This window comes from Anguilla rostrata, chromosome 11 (assembly GCF_018555375.3).
Source record: "Anguilla rostrata isolate EN2019 chromosome 11, ASM1855537v3, whole genome shotgun sequence".
Lineage (NCBI taxonomy): Eukaryota > Metazoa > Chordata > Actinopteri > Anguilliformes > Anguillidae > Anguilla > Anguilla rostrata.
Window position 1 is genome coordinate 34,346,343 of NC_057943.1, and position 17,719 is coordinate 34,364,061.

At 50.2% G+C, this 17,719-nt stretch overlaps 1 protein-coding gene across 4 annotated transcripts in view; it reads right to left on the bottom strand.

The window, feature by feature from the left end:
* The window catches only part of lima1a (LIM domain and actin binding 1a), a 36,385-nt gene that overhangs the window by 2,464 nt on the left and 16,202 nt on the right, over window positions 1–17,719 (bottom strand). For 3 of the 4 annotated variants that reach the window (XM_064299528.1, XM_064299530.1, XM_064299529.1), the window contains exons 4-9: window positions 14,818–15,171; window positions 4,577–4,622; window positions 3,968–4,086; window positions 2,481–2,532; window positions 1,275–1,336; window positions 632–765 (exon numbers count right to left, since the gene is read on the bottom strand). In XM_064299528.1, the coding sequence (XP_064155598.1) occupies window positions 632–765; window positions 1,275–1,336; window positions 2,481–2,532; window positions 3,968–4,086; window positions 4,577–4,622; window positions 14,818–15,171 (767 nt within the window). The remainder of the gene's footprint in view (window positions 1–631; window positions 766–1,274; window positions 1,337–2,480; window positions 2,533–3,967; window positions 4,087–4,576; window positions 4,623–14,817; window positions 15,172–17,719) is intronic. The other variant, XM_064299531.1, reaches the window with a different exon arrangement.

The window sequence follows — 17,719 nt, forward strand, 5'->3', positions numbered from 1 at the left end:
CTAAACCAGGGGCTGCAGCATCTGCTAGTTTTCTTTTACTTTACAAGCTGAAACACACCGAGCGGACACTGTGGCTCTCCAGGACTGGCATCTAACAATCCTACTCCTAAACCCGTAAAATGTCTCAAATATGCAGGATGAAACAGACAAGGAAGAATAATTATGCCAGACATGGAAGAGGAGTGAGGTCAGATGGGGAAGGTCAGGTGGGGAAGAGGAGTGAGGTCAGGTGGGGAAGAGGAGTGAGGTCAGATGGGGAAGAGGAGTGAGGTCAGGTGGGGAAGAGGAGTGAGGTCAGACGGTGAAGAGGAGTGAGGTCAGGTGGGGAAGAGGAGTGAGGTAGACAGGGAAGAGGAGTGAGGTCAGACAGGGAAGAGGAGTGAGGTCAGACAGGGAAGAGGAGTGAGGTCAGACGGGGAAGAGGAGTGAGGTCAGACGGGGAAGAGGAGTGAGGTCAGACAGGGAAGAGGAGTGAGGTCAGACAGGGAAGAGGAGTGAGGTCAGACAGGGAAGAGGAGTGAGGTAGACAGGGAAGAGGAGTGAGGTAGACAGGGAAGAGGAGTGAGTTCAGACGGGGAAGAGGAGTGAGGTCAGATGGGGAAGACCGTGCTCTGGTGCCAGGCCAGCTGACCTCAGCTTGGTGCTGCAGTGTGAACAGCGGAAGCAGGAGTTGTGGTAGACCTGCTGATTGGCCACCAGCCGCTCCAGGGGGTACACCGTCTTCAGGCAGGCCACGCACGTCTCCTGCGCTGGCACGCCAAACTTCTGCGTGTACAAACACACACACACACACACACACACACACACACACACACACAGAAACAAATACACACACATACACAGACACACACACATACACAGAAATAAATACATACACACACACACACACACACACAGAAACAAATACACACATACACAGACACACACACATACACAGAAATAAATACACACACACACACAGAAACAATCACAAATACACACACACACACACACAGAAACAAGCACAAATACACACACACACAAACACACAGGTACAGAGTTTATATATTTATATTTTCAGATTTAAAGATGAGAATGGCAGGTACATGCATGTAAATATGTATACACAGACAGACACACATGCACACAGACAGACACACATATATACAAACACATTCCCACACACACGCACACACAGACACATGCACACATATTCACACATACAAACACATACCCACACACTCACATTCACATGCATGCTCACACACACACACACGACCATGCAGAGAGCTCACTTTGGTAGGCTTGGGCTGGCCCTTCTCCAGTTGTGAGGCACTGGAAGTTTCCACTCGATCCCCTGAGAGGCACAAGATAGAAGTTATGGGTCATACTGAAAAGTTTGCTCTGCTCTTTATCCCTCCTCAGCGATAAAGGATATGATGTCACATAGTTTTGGGCAAGAAAGAGCCGTTTTTGAGAGGTTGAATGACTAGTCATGACTGTGGGTTTGTAGTAGCTAGACTCGGCTGCTAAATTCAACTTCTCTTTTACAAGTTGAAAATAGTTTGTAGCAACCAACGGACATTTCTGTAGAAGTTAAAGTTACCAGCTTAATAGCTTTATATAGCTAGCATGAACCATGTATCAAAGCCGAATGCTAGCTAGCCAGCTAAGTGGGTATAATGTGGCTGTGATGCACTGAATTTAGCAAAGACCTGCTACTGGCTAGTAACGCCAGCTAACTTTAAAACCTGTAACATTACAGAAATGTGCGTTACCATCAAATCCCGTTTCGCGGCTGACTCCATACTAAGCTGCATCTTTTTAAAACGCTGTTCCTGTAATCTTGTACAGATGTGTCATACAGCACCCAGTGCTGACGCAGCCACAATCAGCGACTCATCCAATTTGAATTTTATGGCGGACATGAAAGAAGCATTTATCTTTCCTGATACCGCGAATTCGCAGTAGCTGAACTTTGTTGAACTTTGCTGAGCATAGCTGAACTCCGTTGAACTTTCCTGAGCAGAGCTGAACTCCGTTGACCTTCGCTGAGCATAGCTGAACTTTGACCGAAGGCGAAGGACGAATTTGCTTCGCAACTGGAAGCGATCCCAATTATTCGCCCGTCGGGCGGATTTTTGATGGAAGTGAACGGTGGCCAAAGCAAATATTTGCACATTTTTATGTCATTGCGACCACCCCCATTACACTGTTCTGACTCTAGGGGGAGCCATTATCAATGGCTCATTATCAACCAGCCCCTTCTACCCTCTGCCTTTTGAAGAATTTTGACCAAGTACAGAGCACTTAAACCACAGCATGTGGTCTTGCTGTGATATTGAGTGAAATATCTGGTACACCAGCTTTTCAGGACAGAAGCTCCAGAACTGGAAGACTCATGAGCACAAAGCGAAAGGCCTCTCATTCGCCAAGTTTAGGCTCTTATCACTGATTGGTCGGCCATGGAAATGATGTAAAATGTAAATAGGGTGACTCACCTCTGCCGTCTGTGGCAGGGCCTGATTTTCTCCTGGACTCGCTGGTAGGGCTCTGTGAAGGGGGAGAGCCATGAGTATCAGAGCTTGTGAAGACAGTTTGAGTGTCTGTTATGCGTATCAATCTAAGGTTCATAGGAGGAATATTTAACCCCTGCACAGGCCCGGTTTTGGGCCAGAGTGGGTTTATTATTAATACTGGGTGCATTCGTTCTGTTTTTTTTATGGTGAAGTTTTCAATCAATCTTGTAACAAGATGTACCGTTTGAAAATGTTAAAACTCACGGTACAGTCTCTGTGAACTATATTACGATGCCAATGTTTTAGCAACAATGGTCCGTTGTTTTGTAACATGAGGGGAGGCGAAACAGGCCTGGGGGGGTCCTCATCTTCTATGCGTTTTGGAAACCCACGGACGACATGAATCACAGTAAAGTCAATATCCTTATCACAAGGGTTCAGCGAACAAGAAGTAGTTTTTACATCGATAGAATGTCCACTGTTTACTTGGCAATCCCCCAGAGGAATTATCACTGTTGTCCGTTTTGCTGTTACATACACGCCAAAAGTACTGCGTACACTGAAATGTTATAGAGTGGCTCAGTCAGTAAAGACTCTCACTGTGAGCGCAGGCTGGGCCCTATAGAGCGGCTCAGTCAGTAAAGGCTCTCACCACCAGTGCAGGCTGGGCCCTATAGAGTGGCTCAGTCAGTAAAAAAAGGCACAGTATAGCACCACAGTGCCTTTGGCCTCGTCCTGTAGCACAGGCTTAAGTCAGCCGGGGTCGCCTGGGTTACCACTGTATGTGTTACTCCCAGTAATTCGCCCGACGTCAGATCACCAGATGTCTTCAGGACCGTGTGTGGGTGTGGCAGTAAAGTGAAGCCTTACCACTGATAACAAATCAGGAGAAAAAAAGATAAAAACCCCCACCTCATTCGCATTCCATGGGACATAATTACTAACCAAATCAAAAAAGAGTGGAGGCACATTCTCTTCCTGCTTGAAACCATGACCAAGCACTACTTGCCTACTTGAAAACATTGGAACGTTTTCCAAGCGCACACAAATGAAAGGCAACCCACTCACCAGCAGAGGGCGCCAAAGTCAAGTGTTACGCTGGCTAGTTGCATAAATGCTTTACAATGCTTCACCATGCACTGCTCTTTCACCTGGTGCATTATTTACAGCCAATCATCACAAGGATCACAAGCAGCCAAATACAGCGCATAGCACAGCTAACTCCAAACAAGCATGTGGAGGCAGGTTAAAAGGTATGCAACGTCTTAATTATAAGACCTTGGCAAATACAGGAAGTGACATCGCATGGAATTAATACGACATGCCATGATACAATGATATAATTTGACTTAAGTAAATGTTCTTTTTGGTTTTTCTCTCAAATATGTTATGAACAGATTCATTTAGTGCAGACCTAATTTTATTTATATATTCCATTTATGGCAGCTCCTGCAGAGCTGCAGACTCACATTGTGTGTGGCTGTGGGCGTGTCCTGCTTGGACACCGCCGCCTGGTACAGGGCCATCCTGTCACGAAGGGGCGGGGCCTCCAGAAGGTCGTCCAGGGGCATTACCCCATCTGGGGCCCCTGGGAGCCAGAGAGAGAGAGCGAGAGAGAGAGAGAATCACAGGTTACTCCCACTGTAATTTTATATGGATGATGCAGTGTGTCCCAGACTGCAGATGTACTGCATTAGAGGGCTGTATGCTTGCACTCTTGGGTATGATTTCCTCTTGCACGCGCACATCTGCATGTGATCATGTGACCCTTATCCCCCCGCATGTGATCATTATACCCCCTGCATGTGACAGAGTTTGTACGTGTGTGTGTGTGTGGGTATGTATGCATACGTGTGTGTCTGTGTGTGTGGGGGTGTGTACGCGTATGTGTAAGTGTGCCTGTATGTGTATGAGTTTGTATGTGTGTGTGTGTGTGTGTGTGTGTGGGTGGGTGTGTACGCGTATGTGTGTGTGCGCGTATGTGTGTGTGCTCCTGTATGTGTACAAGAGTGTGCGTGTGCGTGCGTGCATGTGTATACTTAAGTATGTATGCAGTGCATGTAGTGTTTGGGTCGTACCTCTGTCTCTTTCCTGCGTATCTGGGTCCTCAGAGTTGTTGGAAACCTACAGGGAGGAGAACATAATCAGAACCAGTTAATTCCAGACCTTCAGTACAAGACCCAGCCTGGAACAGTTCTGCAGGAAAAGAACCAGTTCAGTCCAGTTCCCCTGGAACAAAGACGCACCCTCACTTCTTGATCTCTCCCTCCTACACTCAGAACCAGGTGAGTGCGAATGAGCATCTTTCCCTTCCCTCAGTCCACATTACCACACGATTCATTTAGCCTGCTAACGCACTGAATGTGAGCCAGAGCGTTACATTGTCAGAGTCAACTTTGGGTTAACAGGAAATGAAAAGAATCACATGACCGTTTCCTATGACCCCCATGTATGGTAGGTGGGACTGTCACACGGTGCTTTTGTACAGAGCCAGGAGAAGGCAGCCATTTTCCTGGAGAGCCTGTGAGTCAGAGGAGCTCGGGTGCGGATGACGGAATCCCTCCGGAGAAGGCTGCCTGGGACGCGGCTCTGATTACACATCACGGCTTTCGCAGGGCACGTTTTATTTCGTTACTGCACGTGCTGGCCGAGGCGGGCCCGTCCCGCTCTGAGGGGGTCTGTTCGGCCGCCCTCTCCCCCCCCCCCCCCCGGCTCCGCCCGTCTCCATGCCCCCCCGCGGCTGTAATCTCCTAACGAGCTCACCAGGAGAGCCGCCAGGAGAGAGCTCACCAGCAGGAGGCAGCGTCTGTCTCAGACACACACGCCCCCCCCCACCAAGCATTCCAGCGTGAACTCATACACGCGCACACACACACACACGCACACACACATGCACACACACACACACACACACACACACACACACACACACACACACACGCACGCACGCACACACAGCCACACCCCCCAAACATTCCAGTGTGAACTCATACACGCGCACACACACGCACATGCAAACACACACACACACACACACACAGCCACACAGCTCCAAACATTTGTGTGGACTCTCTCACAAACACACACACATACGTGCACACACACACACACACTTACAAAAAAAACACAAATACACACACACAGAGGCACACACACACAAACACACGCAAACACACACACGCACATTTACAAATACATACACAGACACACACAGACACACACAGAATACAAACCCACAAATCCACCCAGACACACACACTTACACACATTTACACAGAAACACACACGCATCTGACCGGTGAGCTGTCCTGTGTTCCAGTGTGGCTGCTCCTCACAGTCTCCCTGAGTCTGGCTGCAGTCCTGCTTCAGAGAAGCACCCAGGTGTGTCTGAGACGCCCAAAAAGAAGCTAAACCAGCTGCCTCCTGCCCTTGTAAAAGCCCTTATCAGACTGGAGGACAAACCCAAATCTGCCCCCCCCGCGACACCTGCCCCCTCCCTCTCCTCCAAAAAGCGATTAGGTCCGCCCGGGACAGAGAGAAACACGGCAGGGCCAGCGAGCAGCGCGAAACCTACAGCCGCGTGCCGACCACACCGCCAAGCGGGATTTAGGGAAGGATGAGGACGTGACAGGGATTCCTGGCTCTGCCCTCACATCCCCCATCCTGCCCGTCTGTTGTGCACATATCACTGCCCTCACATCCCCCATCCTGCCCGCCTGTGCACATATCACTGCCATCACATCCCCCATCCTGCCCGCCTGTGCACATATCACTGCCATCACATCCCCCATCCTGCCCGCCTGTGCACATATCACTGCCATCACATCCCCCATCCTGCCCGCCTGTGCACATATCACTGCCCTCACATCCCCCATCCTGCCCGCCTGTGCACATATCACTGCCCTCACATCCCCCATCCTGCCCGCCTGTGCACATATCACTGCCCTCACATCCCCCATCCTGCCCGCCTGTGCACATATCACTGCCATCACATCCCCCATCCTGCCCGCCTGTGCACATATCACTGCCATCACATCCCCCATCCTGCCCGCCTGTGCACATATCACTGCCATCACATCCCCCATCCTGCCCGCCTGTGCACATATCACTGCCCTCACATCCCCCATCCTGCCCGCCTGTGCACATATCACTGCCATCACATCCCCCATCCTGCCCGCCTGTGCACATATCACTGCCATCACATCCCCCATCCTGCCCGCCTGTGCACATATCACTGCCTCACATCCCCCATCCTGCCCGTCTGTTGTGCACATATCACTGCCCTCACATCCCCCATCCTGCCCGCCTGTGCACATATCACTGCCCTCACATCCCCATCCTGCCCGTCTGTTGTGCACATATCACTGCCCTCACATCCCCCATCCTGCCCGCCTGTGCACATATCACTGCCATCACATCCCCCATCCTGCCCGCCTGTGCACATATCACTGCCATCACATCCCCATCCTGCCCGCCTGTGCACATATCACTGCCTCACATCCCCCATCCTGCCCGCCTGTGCACATATCACTGCCATCACATCCCCCATCCTGCCCGCCTGTGCACATATCACTGCCATCACATCCCCCATCCTGCCCGCCTGTGCACATATCACTGCCTCACATCCCCCATCCTGCCCGTCTGTGCACAATATCACTGCCCTCACATCCCCCATCCTGCCCGCCTGTGCACATATCACTGCCCTCACATCCCCCATCCTGCCCGCCTGTGCACATATCACTGCCCTCACATCCCCCATCCTGCCCGCCTGTGCACATATCACTGCCCTCACATCCCCCATCCTGCCCGTCTGTGCACATATCACTGCCATCACATCCCCCATCCTGCCCGTCTGTGCACATATCACTGCCCTCACATCCCCCATCCTGCCCGCCTGTGCACATATCACTGCCCTCACATCCCCCATCCTGCCCGCCTGTGCACATATCACTGCCCTCACATCCCCCATCCTGCCCGCCTGTGCACATATTACTGCCATCACATCCCCCATCCTGCCCATCTGTGCACATATCACTGCCATCACATCCCCCATCCTGCCCGCCTGTGCACATATCACTGCCCTCACATCCACCACCACCGTGATTTAAGCTGAAACCTTTAAACACCCTTGGGTGTGGCTCTTGGACATCAGAGAAGGGGGGGGTATTACAGCAGTTGAGTACAGCAGCACTGCAGACTGGCACATCATCCCCACCATGAATAAGAAGAACAACCATCATACTGATAGCCACAACTACAGTACCACTGTACAAATATGTCAATCGATCATACTGTACTTATCAATCTTACTGTACTCTGCACCGAACACTGGCTATACCACATCAGTTATGCAAAAAAGTGCCTTATCTGAAAACGGCACTCGTCTCTGATCACTTTGAGAGTGAGAGACTTTGTGTTCCAGTTATGAACATATACCTGCTGTCAATCAGAATTTGATGTTGAATGTGGGCGTGGCCGATGAGTCCGCTGGAGAGGTTCTGAGGGTTCGGCTGTGTGGGGTGCGGTATGGTTTCCCGGGAGACTGTTTGGCCTGGGTAACTGTAATCATGGGACGCATGGGCAGGGGGCAGGGTGACCCCAGAGGGGGGGCTCTGCAGAGGGGGCTCCCTGGAAAAGCGTACCCCGGAGGGGGCTCTGGCGATTGGCCCTTCGGGTGCAGCCGTCTGATTGGCTGATAACTGGGGTCACGCACCAGTGGAGAACAGAGATGACCTTTTATGGGCCGGAGCTGGACTGCCTTACAGGGGGTCAAACAGGGGTCAGTCACCCCCAATTAAGCACCCCATGCAGAGAGAGAGAGAGAGAGAGACAGAGAGACAGAGAAATAGAGAGACAGAGAGCTGTAGGAAGATAAAGACTAAAGGGGTGAAGGGGGGATAGAGCTATAGATAGAGAGAGATTAGAGGAGAGAGAGAGGCAGAAAGGAAAAGACAAAAGCCGCGTTTCCACCAAAATTACCCGGAACTTTCAGTCCCAGGAACTACTTTACCAGGAACTAAAGGTTCCTTCAGCCAATGGTTGTCTGCGTTTCCACCGGGGTCTAAAGTACCGCGAATATTAGGCAAATTAGCCCACTGACGTATGAAAAAGCAACGTTGTCGTCGGTCCATCTGTCATATGATTTCTTCCGTAACCCCATACTACCACCGAAGTAGCCTACATTATTTTCTAATAACCGGGACAGCCCGGAGGGGTTTATTCCACTTATACAACGGGTTACCAACAATGACTATATATGGTTACTTTTGTATTTATTGATTTTCATATATCCTCTCAAACACATTCATTATGTTTTTATGCGAACATTCGCTTTCATGTCTTGACATCCGAAGCGACAGAATGCATTCACATTTAACTGGCAACAACAGCAGAAAACATGCACACGTTGTAAACAATTTGCTGTTTGATTACTTTCTCGTCGTCAATTCCATATAGGCTAATCGCAAAATGACAAGAATAGTACGAAAACTCGGACTTGCGTGAAAATGTAAATTAGTAGTGGTAGAGCCACCGTTTGCTTTCCTTCGAAGTTACTGCTAGCCGAGCAGCGAAGTGTGCCCTCCAGATGCGAAACATGCACCATAAATTAGTCCATAGTCTTCCTGGTCTTTTCGTGGAATTGAAAAATGGCAGTAAAATTGAGTAAAATTACGGCAGTCTGAAAAAGCTAAAGGGAAGATTACTAGAATTAACCTGTTATTTTACCAGGATAAAAAGTGCGGATGGTGATTTCCAGTTTGCTTGTACTGTATCACCAATGTTAATTATGCAGAACTACCGCATACCTCACATAACTGTATCAAACGTTTTGAGTTAATTACAACGGGCTAACAAAGAAAATCCGGAAGAAAATATTCAGCAACCGAATTAATCCGTTTGAATGTTTTGGTAGCCTACGTAATATGCTGTCCCAGCACGAATGCTTAGCATTTTATAAAACGAATACTAAAGCAAGAAAAGAACAGAAGAGCACACGTTATAATTCCAAGACGTTGACAGGCTATAACCAAAACTAGGCTACTGCGCCGCATAACATACAAGTTTGATTTGAAGTTATTATGAAAATAAATTGGTTTGCCGCTGCATATTTTCAAACATGGCGGGTAATGGCGGAAAATAAATACAACACAAATGTTGCGAGTACTCGACCAATCAGAAATGTTCAGCGCTGCAAGCTCCACCCAAAAGGTTCCTGTACTTTCGGAAAGTACTACCCCCCGAGCAGGAACGTTTTGGGGGGTAAAACAAAGCCCCCAGAACTAAATTTAGACCCTAGTTCCTGCGGTGGAAACGCACTGAGTTCCTCAAAAGGTTCCTAGTTCTGGGGTATAGTTCCTGCGGTGGAAACGCGGCTAAAGAGACAGATTGGAGGAGAGAGAGGGAGAGAAGAAAAGAGAGAGAGGTATCTTTAAAGGCTCTGTTAAAAAGCCCTGGGGTGATGGGAGTCTGTGGTCAGTGCATTGCTCAACTGTGACATCACTCCTGTAAGGTATTCACACAGACCAGGCTGTGTTGAGCATTGCCCAGATACAGGCCCCATCCTAGTCCCCCCCCCCCCCCCCCCCCATGGGTACATAAGCTACACCTCAAATCTGGCTCTCTGCTAACAGAGCGCCCGTCTGTCTCCCTGCCCTGCTCTCTCCCTGGGGGGCAGGTTTTGTCCCGAGGTCCATCTCCTGGAGGGGTACAGCCCCTCTCGAAGGGTGAGGCGACCGCTGAAACAGGCCGTTGTTTAACCAGGCCCCCAAAGACTACATGAGACACAGAACCCCTTCGGCAGCGCGGAAGAAATGAAATCACGCGTACCCAGACTGAAAACGCGCTCCAGGGGGCTTCTGGGTCAGAGTGTTCCAGAGAGGGGGTTGTGTGCTCCACCCCTGTCCTGCCTTCAGCTCTGAGACTCGGTATGCTTCCCACAGAACTACCAGAGGATTGGAACTTAAGGTAATAGGGAGGCCATGTAGTATAATGGTTAGCGAACAGGCCATGCAGCACAGAGGTTGCAGGTTTGATTCCCAGACGGATATAAACGGATACACGTATGCGTAAGTTGCTCTGGGTAGGCGCGTGTCATAAATGCTAGAGTGTTAAAATTTATGTTATTTGGCTGCACTTTTTACACCCCCCCCTATTGCAACACTGTAGGAAACGCCAAACTCTCTCTTTGGACCTCCAGGGTGTGTTGCCCCATCTAAATGTTTTTAGCAGTGACACAAGCTCCAGCACGCTCTGCAGGGGGGGAGGGGCCAGAAGCCCGTAGCCGCAGCAGAAGGGAGAGGTCTGGCAGGTATGTGGGGTCTGATGGTCTTTTCGAAGGTGACCGTGCTTGGGGTCGACAGTGTCGGAGCGAAGGAGAGGGCGTGTTTAAAATGCCATGAATTCTTGGACAATGGAAAATCTTGGCCAGCTCTGGATGACCCAATCAAAAGGCAACTAATGACTCAATCCCTGGTGTTTGTTTACAAAAAGAGAGAGAGAAAGGAGAAGGAGGAAAGAGAGAGAGACGGAGAATGTGTGTTAGAGAGAGAGAGAGAGAGAGAGAGAGAGAGGGAGAGAGCAGATTGAGCAGATTGAGCAGGTTGAGCCCAGCTGTGTACGTGCACAGACAAGGAAATCACACAAAAAAGTGTACAAAACCGTTCACGTTTCAGTCGGGAACACCCCTCCCTCCCCAGGAACACTGGAAACCTGGAGAATATTTAGGGTATTTCTGAGTGCATGCAGCGGGACGGGGAGGGGGAGGGGGAGGGGCGGTGCGTTAGCGGCACATGTGACAGGCCCAGTAAACAGGCACACATGGTATCCCTTTAGCCCCATCGCTGGCGGCCTTTCATCCAGTATCCCCCCCCCCCCCCTTCCTAGATGTCTCTCCGTCCCGTCAGCTGGCTGCGAGCGCACTGTACCCCCCCCCCCCGGTCGTCGTGCGTCAGCCTTCCCCACCAACGCAGCCGCCGTGTTCGACAAAAGCCCCCGCGGGCCCCAAGGCGTTCCTGCCGTCTGTGCTCCCCGACACAAACACCGTGTAACTGACACAATAACAACACACCGCGGCTCGCTTTCACATCTCATCTGTCAGGCTCCCAGGGCACTTTACGGGGGGCGGCGAGGGGGGCGGGGTTAAACAGCTCCATTGTCTGCTTTCAGAGCCCGTAACGCCGCCCACAAACTAAGGCAGCCAGTGTTTCGCGACCCCAGCGGAGAGAAGAATGGCCGGAGGGGGAAGCGCGATTAAACGACAAAACATCTATTAACGAAGAGGCTAACGGGCTGAACAGCGGAAGGCGAGCCCGGGCAGGCCGGGGAGTGCGCTACGCCGCGATGGAGGAGGAGCGGCGCGCAGGTCGGCCGCGCCGGGGGCGGGCGTGGCGCGCCTCGGGCGCGGTGGAACGCGCCGCGGCGCGGCTTCGCGTGCCTAGGATCGGGGGCCTTTCCCAGGCGCGGGGCGGGCGCGTTCAGGCCACGTCCAGGCCCTCGCTAACGGCCGGATCGCGGGTGGGAGCGCTTCTGCCCGTGCTCCGGAGGCCGTCTGGGTCGGCTGGTCTTTTCCTTAAGTAGCGACTGAGGATCAGCTGCGGAGTGTACCAGTGGAGAACTGGCTGTAACCGAAGGTGCGTTCATCCCTAGGACACTGCCGTGTACCCTTAAGCAGGTCTTAACCTGCATTGCTTCAGTATATATCCAGCTGTATAAATGGATACAATGGTTCGCTATGTAATTGTGTAAGCCTCTGATAGAGTCTAGCAAATGCCTGTAATGTAAATGTAATGTAATCAGCGGAGGCGAGTTTCCCAGGCGATAACAGAGAGACCCTGCAGCAGACCCTGCAGCCCTCCAGCACCGGTGAACCTGCGTTAGTCCCTTTATTCTTTTAAACACACAACAGCACCGAGATGGAGATGCGCAGGAATTCACTGCCTGCTCCTGGAGAGTGAGTGAGTGTGTGAGTGAGTGTGTGTGAGAGTGTGTGAGTGAGTATGACTGAGTGAGTGAGTGAGTGTGTGAGTGAGTGTGTGAGTGAGTGAGTGAGTGAGTGAGTGAGTGAGTGAGTGAGTGAATGACTGGGTGAGTGAGTGAATGCATGACTGAGTGAGTGAGTGTGTGAGTGAGTGAGTGAGTGTGTGAGTGAGTGAATGACTGAGTGAGTGAGTGAATGAGTGCGTGAGTGAGTGTGTGAGTGAATGACTGAGTGAGTGAGTGAATGAGTGACTGAGTGAGTGTGTGAGTGAATGACTGACTGAGTGAGTGAGAGATTGAGTGACTGAGTAACTGACCCCCACTCACTACAGTAAAAGCCCTGCAATACCAAGAGTTGAGCAAAGAAAACAATCCCCCCACTGAGCTTCTTCTGAGCCTTAGTTCTCCATGTAACACATACTAACACCTCACTGGCTCAGAACCAGAACAAAACAAATCAAATTAAAATAAACCAAATTGCAACGCAGCTGAAATGAAATTATATTACATATTGGGAATCGCAAACAAAATCACAAAGTAAAATGAAATCTCATCTGGCCCTAAGAAGACACTGTAGCTAGCTACCTGACCGCAGTCACAGACAAAAAACTGAGAACCACATTGATGAGGTACAGACTCAGCGAGCACCACCTACCCATAGAGACAGGCAGGCACAGACACTCATGGTTGCCGGAAGAAAAAAGATTGTGCCAACAATGCAAAGGCAACAGAATTGAAACAGAGAAGCACTTCCTGATAGAATGTGCCAAATTTGACCAAATTCATCAAAAATCCTACCCCAAAATGACCCAAAAATGTCCCCAATTCAAAAACGCACCTGATCAAGAGACATTATCCTTCTCATTAGGGACAAAAAGGCTGCTGCACACTAGCAGCACAATTTGCATTCTCTTGCTACACTCTGAGGGACAATGAGTGACCACGTCATGCACACATGCACAGGCAACATACACACTTACAAGCATTCACTCACACACACAACAGACAGACAGACAGACACACCTAACAGCACTTACTGCCATTTTCATTATAGGCTTGGCTTTTTGATAATAACTCATTAATAATGCAGCATTCATTGTATGTAGCTGTATTTTGCAACCTCTGCTCTGGCAACGCAAGTGCCTACATTTGTCCTGCCAATAATCGAAATTGAGAGTGTGTGTACGTGTGTGAGAGAGGGACAGCGAGAGTGAGTGAGTGAGAGAGGGTGTGTGTGTGGGAGAGAGAGAGAGAGAGAGAGAGAGAGGGAGGGGGTGTGTGTGTGTGTATACTGTATGAGTGTGTGTGTGTGAGAGAGAGAGAGAGGGTGTGTGTGTGTATACTGTATGTGTGTGTGTGTGTGAGAGAGAGAGAGGGTGTGTGTGTATACTGTGTGTGTGAGAGAGAGAGAGAGGGTGTGTGTGTGTATACTGTATGTGTGTGTGTGAGAGAGAGAGGGGTGGTGTGTGTATACTGTAGGAGGTTGTGTGAGGAGGTGTGTGTGAGAGAGAGAGAGAGAGAGAGAGGGTGTGTGTGTGAGAGAGAGAGAGAGGGTGTGTGTGTGTATACTGTATGAGTGTGTGAGAGAGAGAGGGTGTGTGTGTGTGAGAGAGAGAGAGAGAGTATCTGTTCAGGGAGCATGTTGGGGAGGCATGTGACTCTGAGCATGACCACAGCCCCCCCCCCCCCAGGGGAAGCATCTGATCCCAGGACCAGAGTTCTCAGAGGGGCAGAGAGAGCCAGCACACTGCCTGACTGTGTGATCCGGTCTGGGAGACACCACCTGACCCGAGCCTGGGGGGGGCGGGGGTTAATATACATCTGCAGGACCCCCCCTCCCTCCCCAAAACCAGCCAGCAGGGCGTCAGGTGTGACAGTGGCACTGATTACATCACAGCTCATGACCAAATGACTACACGCTCCAAGATCTGAGGGAATCTACCACGACACTCTATCAAAATTCACCAGCGGTTCACATCATTTACCATAAGTGGAAGTTTCATTTTTAAGAGATATAGCAACAACAAAAAAAGATTCACTTCAAGCACAGTTCTGATTGGCAGCCCACTAAACGGTCACACCACTGTTTGGTTAAACCATGCTAACTGTGCAGAGAACACAGTCTCCAAATGACCAGTGAAAGTCCGCCCATTCACAGCCGTACAAGAACATGGTGGTTTTCACGAAAATTCAATTCAAATCTCAAGAGAATGAAATGGCCTTAATGTAGAGATATTCCTCTGCTCTTTCATGTTCTGTATAAGTCTTAAAAGGGGGATTTTGATTGGACGAGGTGTTTAGGAGCAGTGAGGGATGGGGGGCGGGGGGGGGGGGGGTGACTCACCCTGTTCTCAAACATCTGCTTCAGGCTGCTGAGGGGCACGGTGGGCTTCTCTATCTGGGGACTGGCCCGCCCGGCGGCCTCGCCCTCCACCTCCACTTCCTGCTCCGCCCCTCTCTGCTTCCTCCTCTCCACTCCTCCCTCCATCTCTCCGTCTGCTGGGAGCTGGCAGGGGCCGCCGTCGTCCAGGGCAACCGGGGACCAGGGGGCTGCGGGGCCGTTCTGCGCGTTGGCTGGTTTGGGCGTGGCACTGGGCGTGGCACTGGGAGGCGGGGCCGCCGGCTGCTGCTGCTCCCAGCGCTGCTTCAGAGCGTTCAGGTTGCCACGGCAAAGAGCAGCGGGTGTGGTTTCCACAGTCTGGGGGGAAGGGGGGAGGGGGGCGCAGGAAGAGAGAGAGAGAGAGGTTGAGGGAGACAGAAGGGATGTCATCATCCCTTCACTAGGAAAATGGTGACAAAACGGTGACAACAGAAACTTTCACCGGTTTCTGTGAATCAAATCAAGCAGCACAAACAGGATTACTGTCGGTCTGTACCTCCACACAAACAGCGGGTTGAGCATGGTCAACTCCAGTATTTTTTATATACTAAACCCGATGTACTCAACATGAAACCAGCACTCAACCTGCAGAGCACTCAGCTCAAACTAACCCCATTTTACCTGCGCTCAACAAACTAACCCCATTTTACCTGCGCTCAGCACAAAGCACTCAGCTCAAACGAACCCCATTTTACCTGCGCTCAGCACAAAGCACTCAGCTCAAACGAACCCCATTTTACCTGCACTCAACAAACTAACCCCATCTCACCTGCGCTCAGCAAAGAGCGCTCAACTCAAACTAACCCCATTTTACCTGCGCTCAGCACAAAGCACTCAGCTCAAACGTAACCCCATTTTACCTGCACTCAACAAACTAACCCCATTTCACCTGCGCTCAGCAAAGAGCGCTCAACTCAAACTAACCCCATTTTACCTGCACTCAACACAGAGCACTCAGCTCAAACTAACCCCATTTTACCTGCACTCAACAAACTAACCCCATTTCACCTGCGCTCAGCAAAGAGCGCTCAACTCAAACTAACCCCATTTTACCTGCGCTCAACAAACTAACCCCATTTTACCTGCGCTCAACAAACGAACCCCATTTTACCTGCGCTCAGCAAACTAACCCCATTTTACCTGCGCTCAACAAACTAACCCCATTTTACCTGCGCTCAACAAACTAACCCCATTTTACCTGCGCTCAAATTACACACCGCAGACAAATGAGGAAACAGGTCTAAGCACACACGTCATGCACCGAAGGCATCGGGGCTGCTTGCTCCCATATTATCCAGAGGCTTGAACATTAACATTTACATCTATGAGCTTAACAAACCTTTCTTATCCAACACACAGCGCACAGTAAGGTCTGAGATGAATGTTTGGTACAAAAAATGACTGTGAAACAATGTTTACTTGTAATACACAATTGAGTAACAAACTTAATGTCACATATAAATTCTTCACAAAAGTGGAAATGATAATTCATAAATATTATAAGTAATAAATAATATGTCCACGGTATGGGAGCCGAAACAGCGCTTGTGATGCGTCGCGGGAGCGCTGAAAGCAGTGGGATTCAGCCTGACATCACACCGCTTAGCCCCCGCATGAAAGATGCACTTCACTCCTTTTACAACCACTCAGCTAAACAGGCACAGACATCCCCTGCTCTACACGGAATCTAAGAGAAGGCTAACGCACATCAGCCCCACACCAGCTCTGCTCCAGCTCCAGTCTAAAACTCACTCAGGAGGAGCACTTTCAGTCATTCAGCAAGCGCTGTCCACTTAATGGAGCCTCACAGACGACAAAAACGCAGACCTATAAGTGCATACCTGTTGCCACACACATTTCATTTCAGCCTCAAAAGACAAGTCAAGGGTTAAACTTTGTTAATAGATTTGGAAGTACAAGATTTACATACAAGTCATTCTAAAAGAGCAAACACTCATACAATTGCACATGATTTCTCCTGTCCACTTCAAAAATCCCACTTCCTCAATAAATCTACTTTAAGAGACAGATGCTGAAAGATCTAAAAGAAAAAGAGAGCTCGAATAAACAGAAAAGCACTTCTCTTTCAGAGCACCGCAGGAAAGCCCCTTTCTCTCTCTATAAACAAAATCACATGAACCTGTAGAAGCCTGGCAGCCAGAGGGTCGTCTCTCTTCTGTCCTCTCCTCTCCTCTCTGAGCGAAAAACGCAAAACAAGAGGAAAAGCCGCCAGATGTCTGCAGTTATAACAAACCTGCGGGTCCACAGGCCCACCTCCCCTGGAGCCCGAGGAGGGAGGGAGCGAGGGAGCGAGGGAGGGAGAGAAAGGTGGGAGAGGGGTGGAGCAAGTAAAGAGCAGGGAGAAGAGGGAGAGAGAGAGAGAGACAGAGCGAGAGAGAGCAAAAAAAAATCTATGGAAACCAGGAAATGGGAATGAGGGAAATGAAAGACGTTGGAAAAGATTAACTCATTGGCGACGGAGACTGGCTCTAGTTAGGGAAAGGGGAAGAGGAAGGAATCTTCTCCCCCATGAATGTTTAATCCCAGCCGACCATTCTGCCTTCTACCTCCGTCTCCCCACCTCGCAATCCCTCAATCAAATGAAGTCTGACCAACATGACCTCACGCTGTACAGTTTCCAGCGCTGGGTTACAAACATGTAACATAACGCTTCCTCAATCTCACGCAAGCATCTACTGTAGCGCTCAACGTTGTGCTGTGGGTTTGCGCAATCGCTCCTGGCTGTGGCGACTGACTGTGACACGTGTATCTTGGCATCATCTTTACTCTTTGCCTACACGTTCTGGATGAAAGTTGCTCTGATAGCATCTGCTAAATGCCTAAATGTACAGTGTGGCTCTCTGAA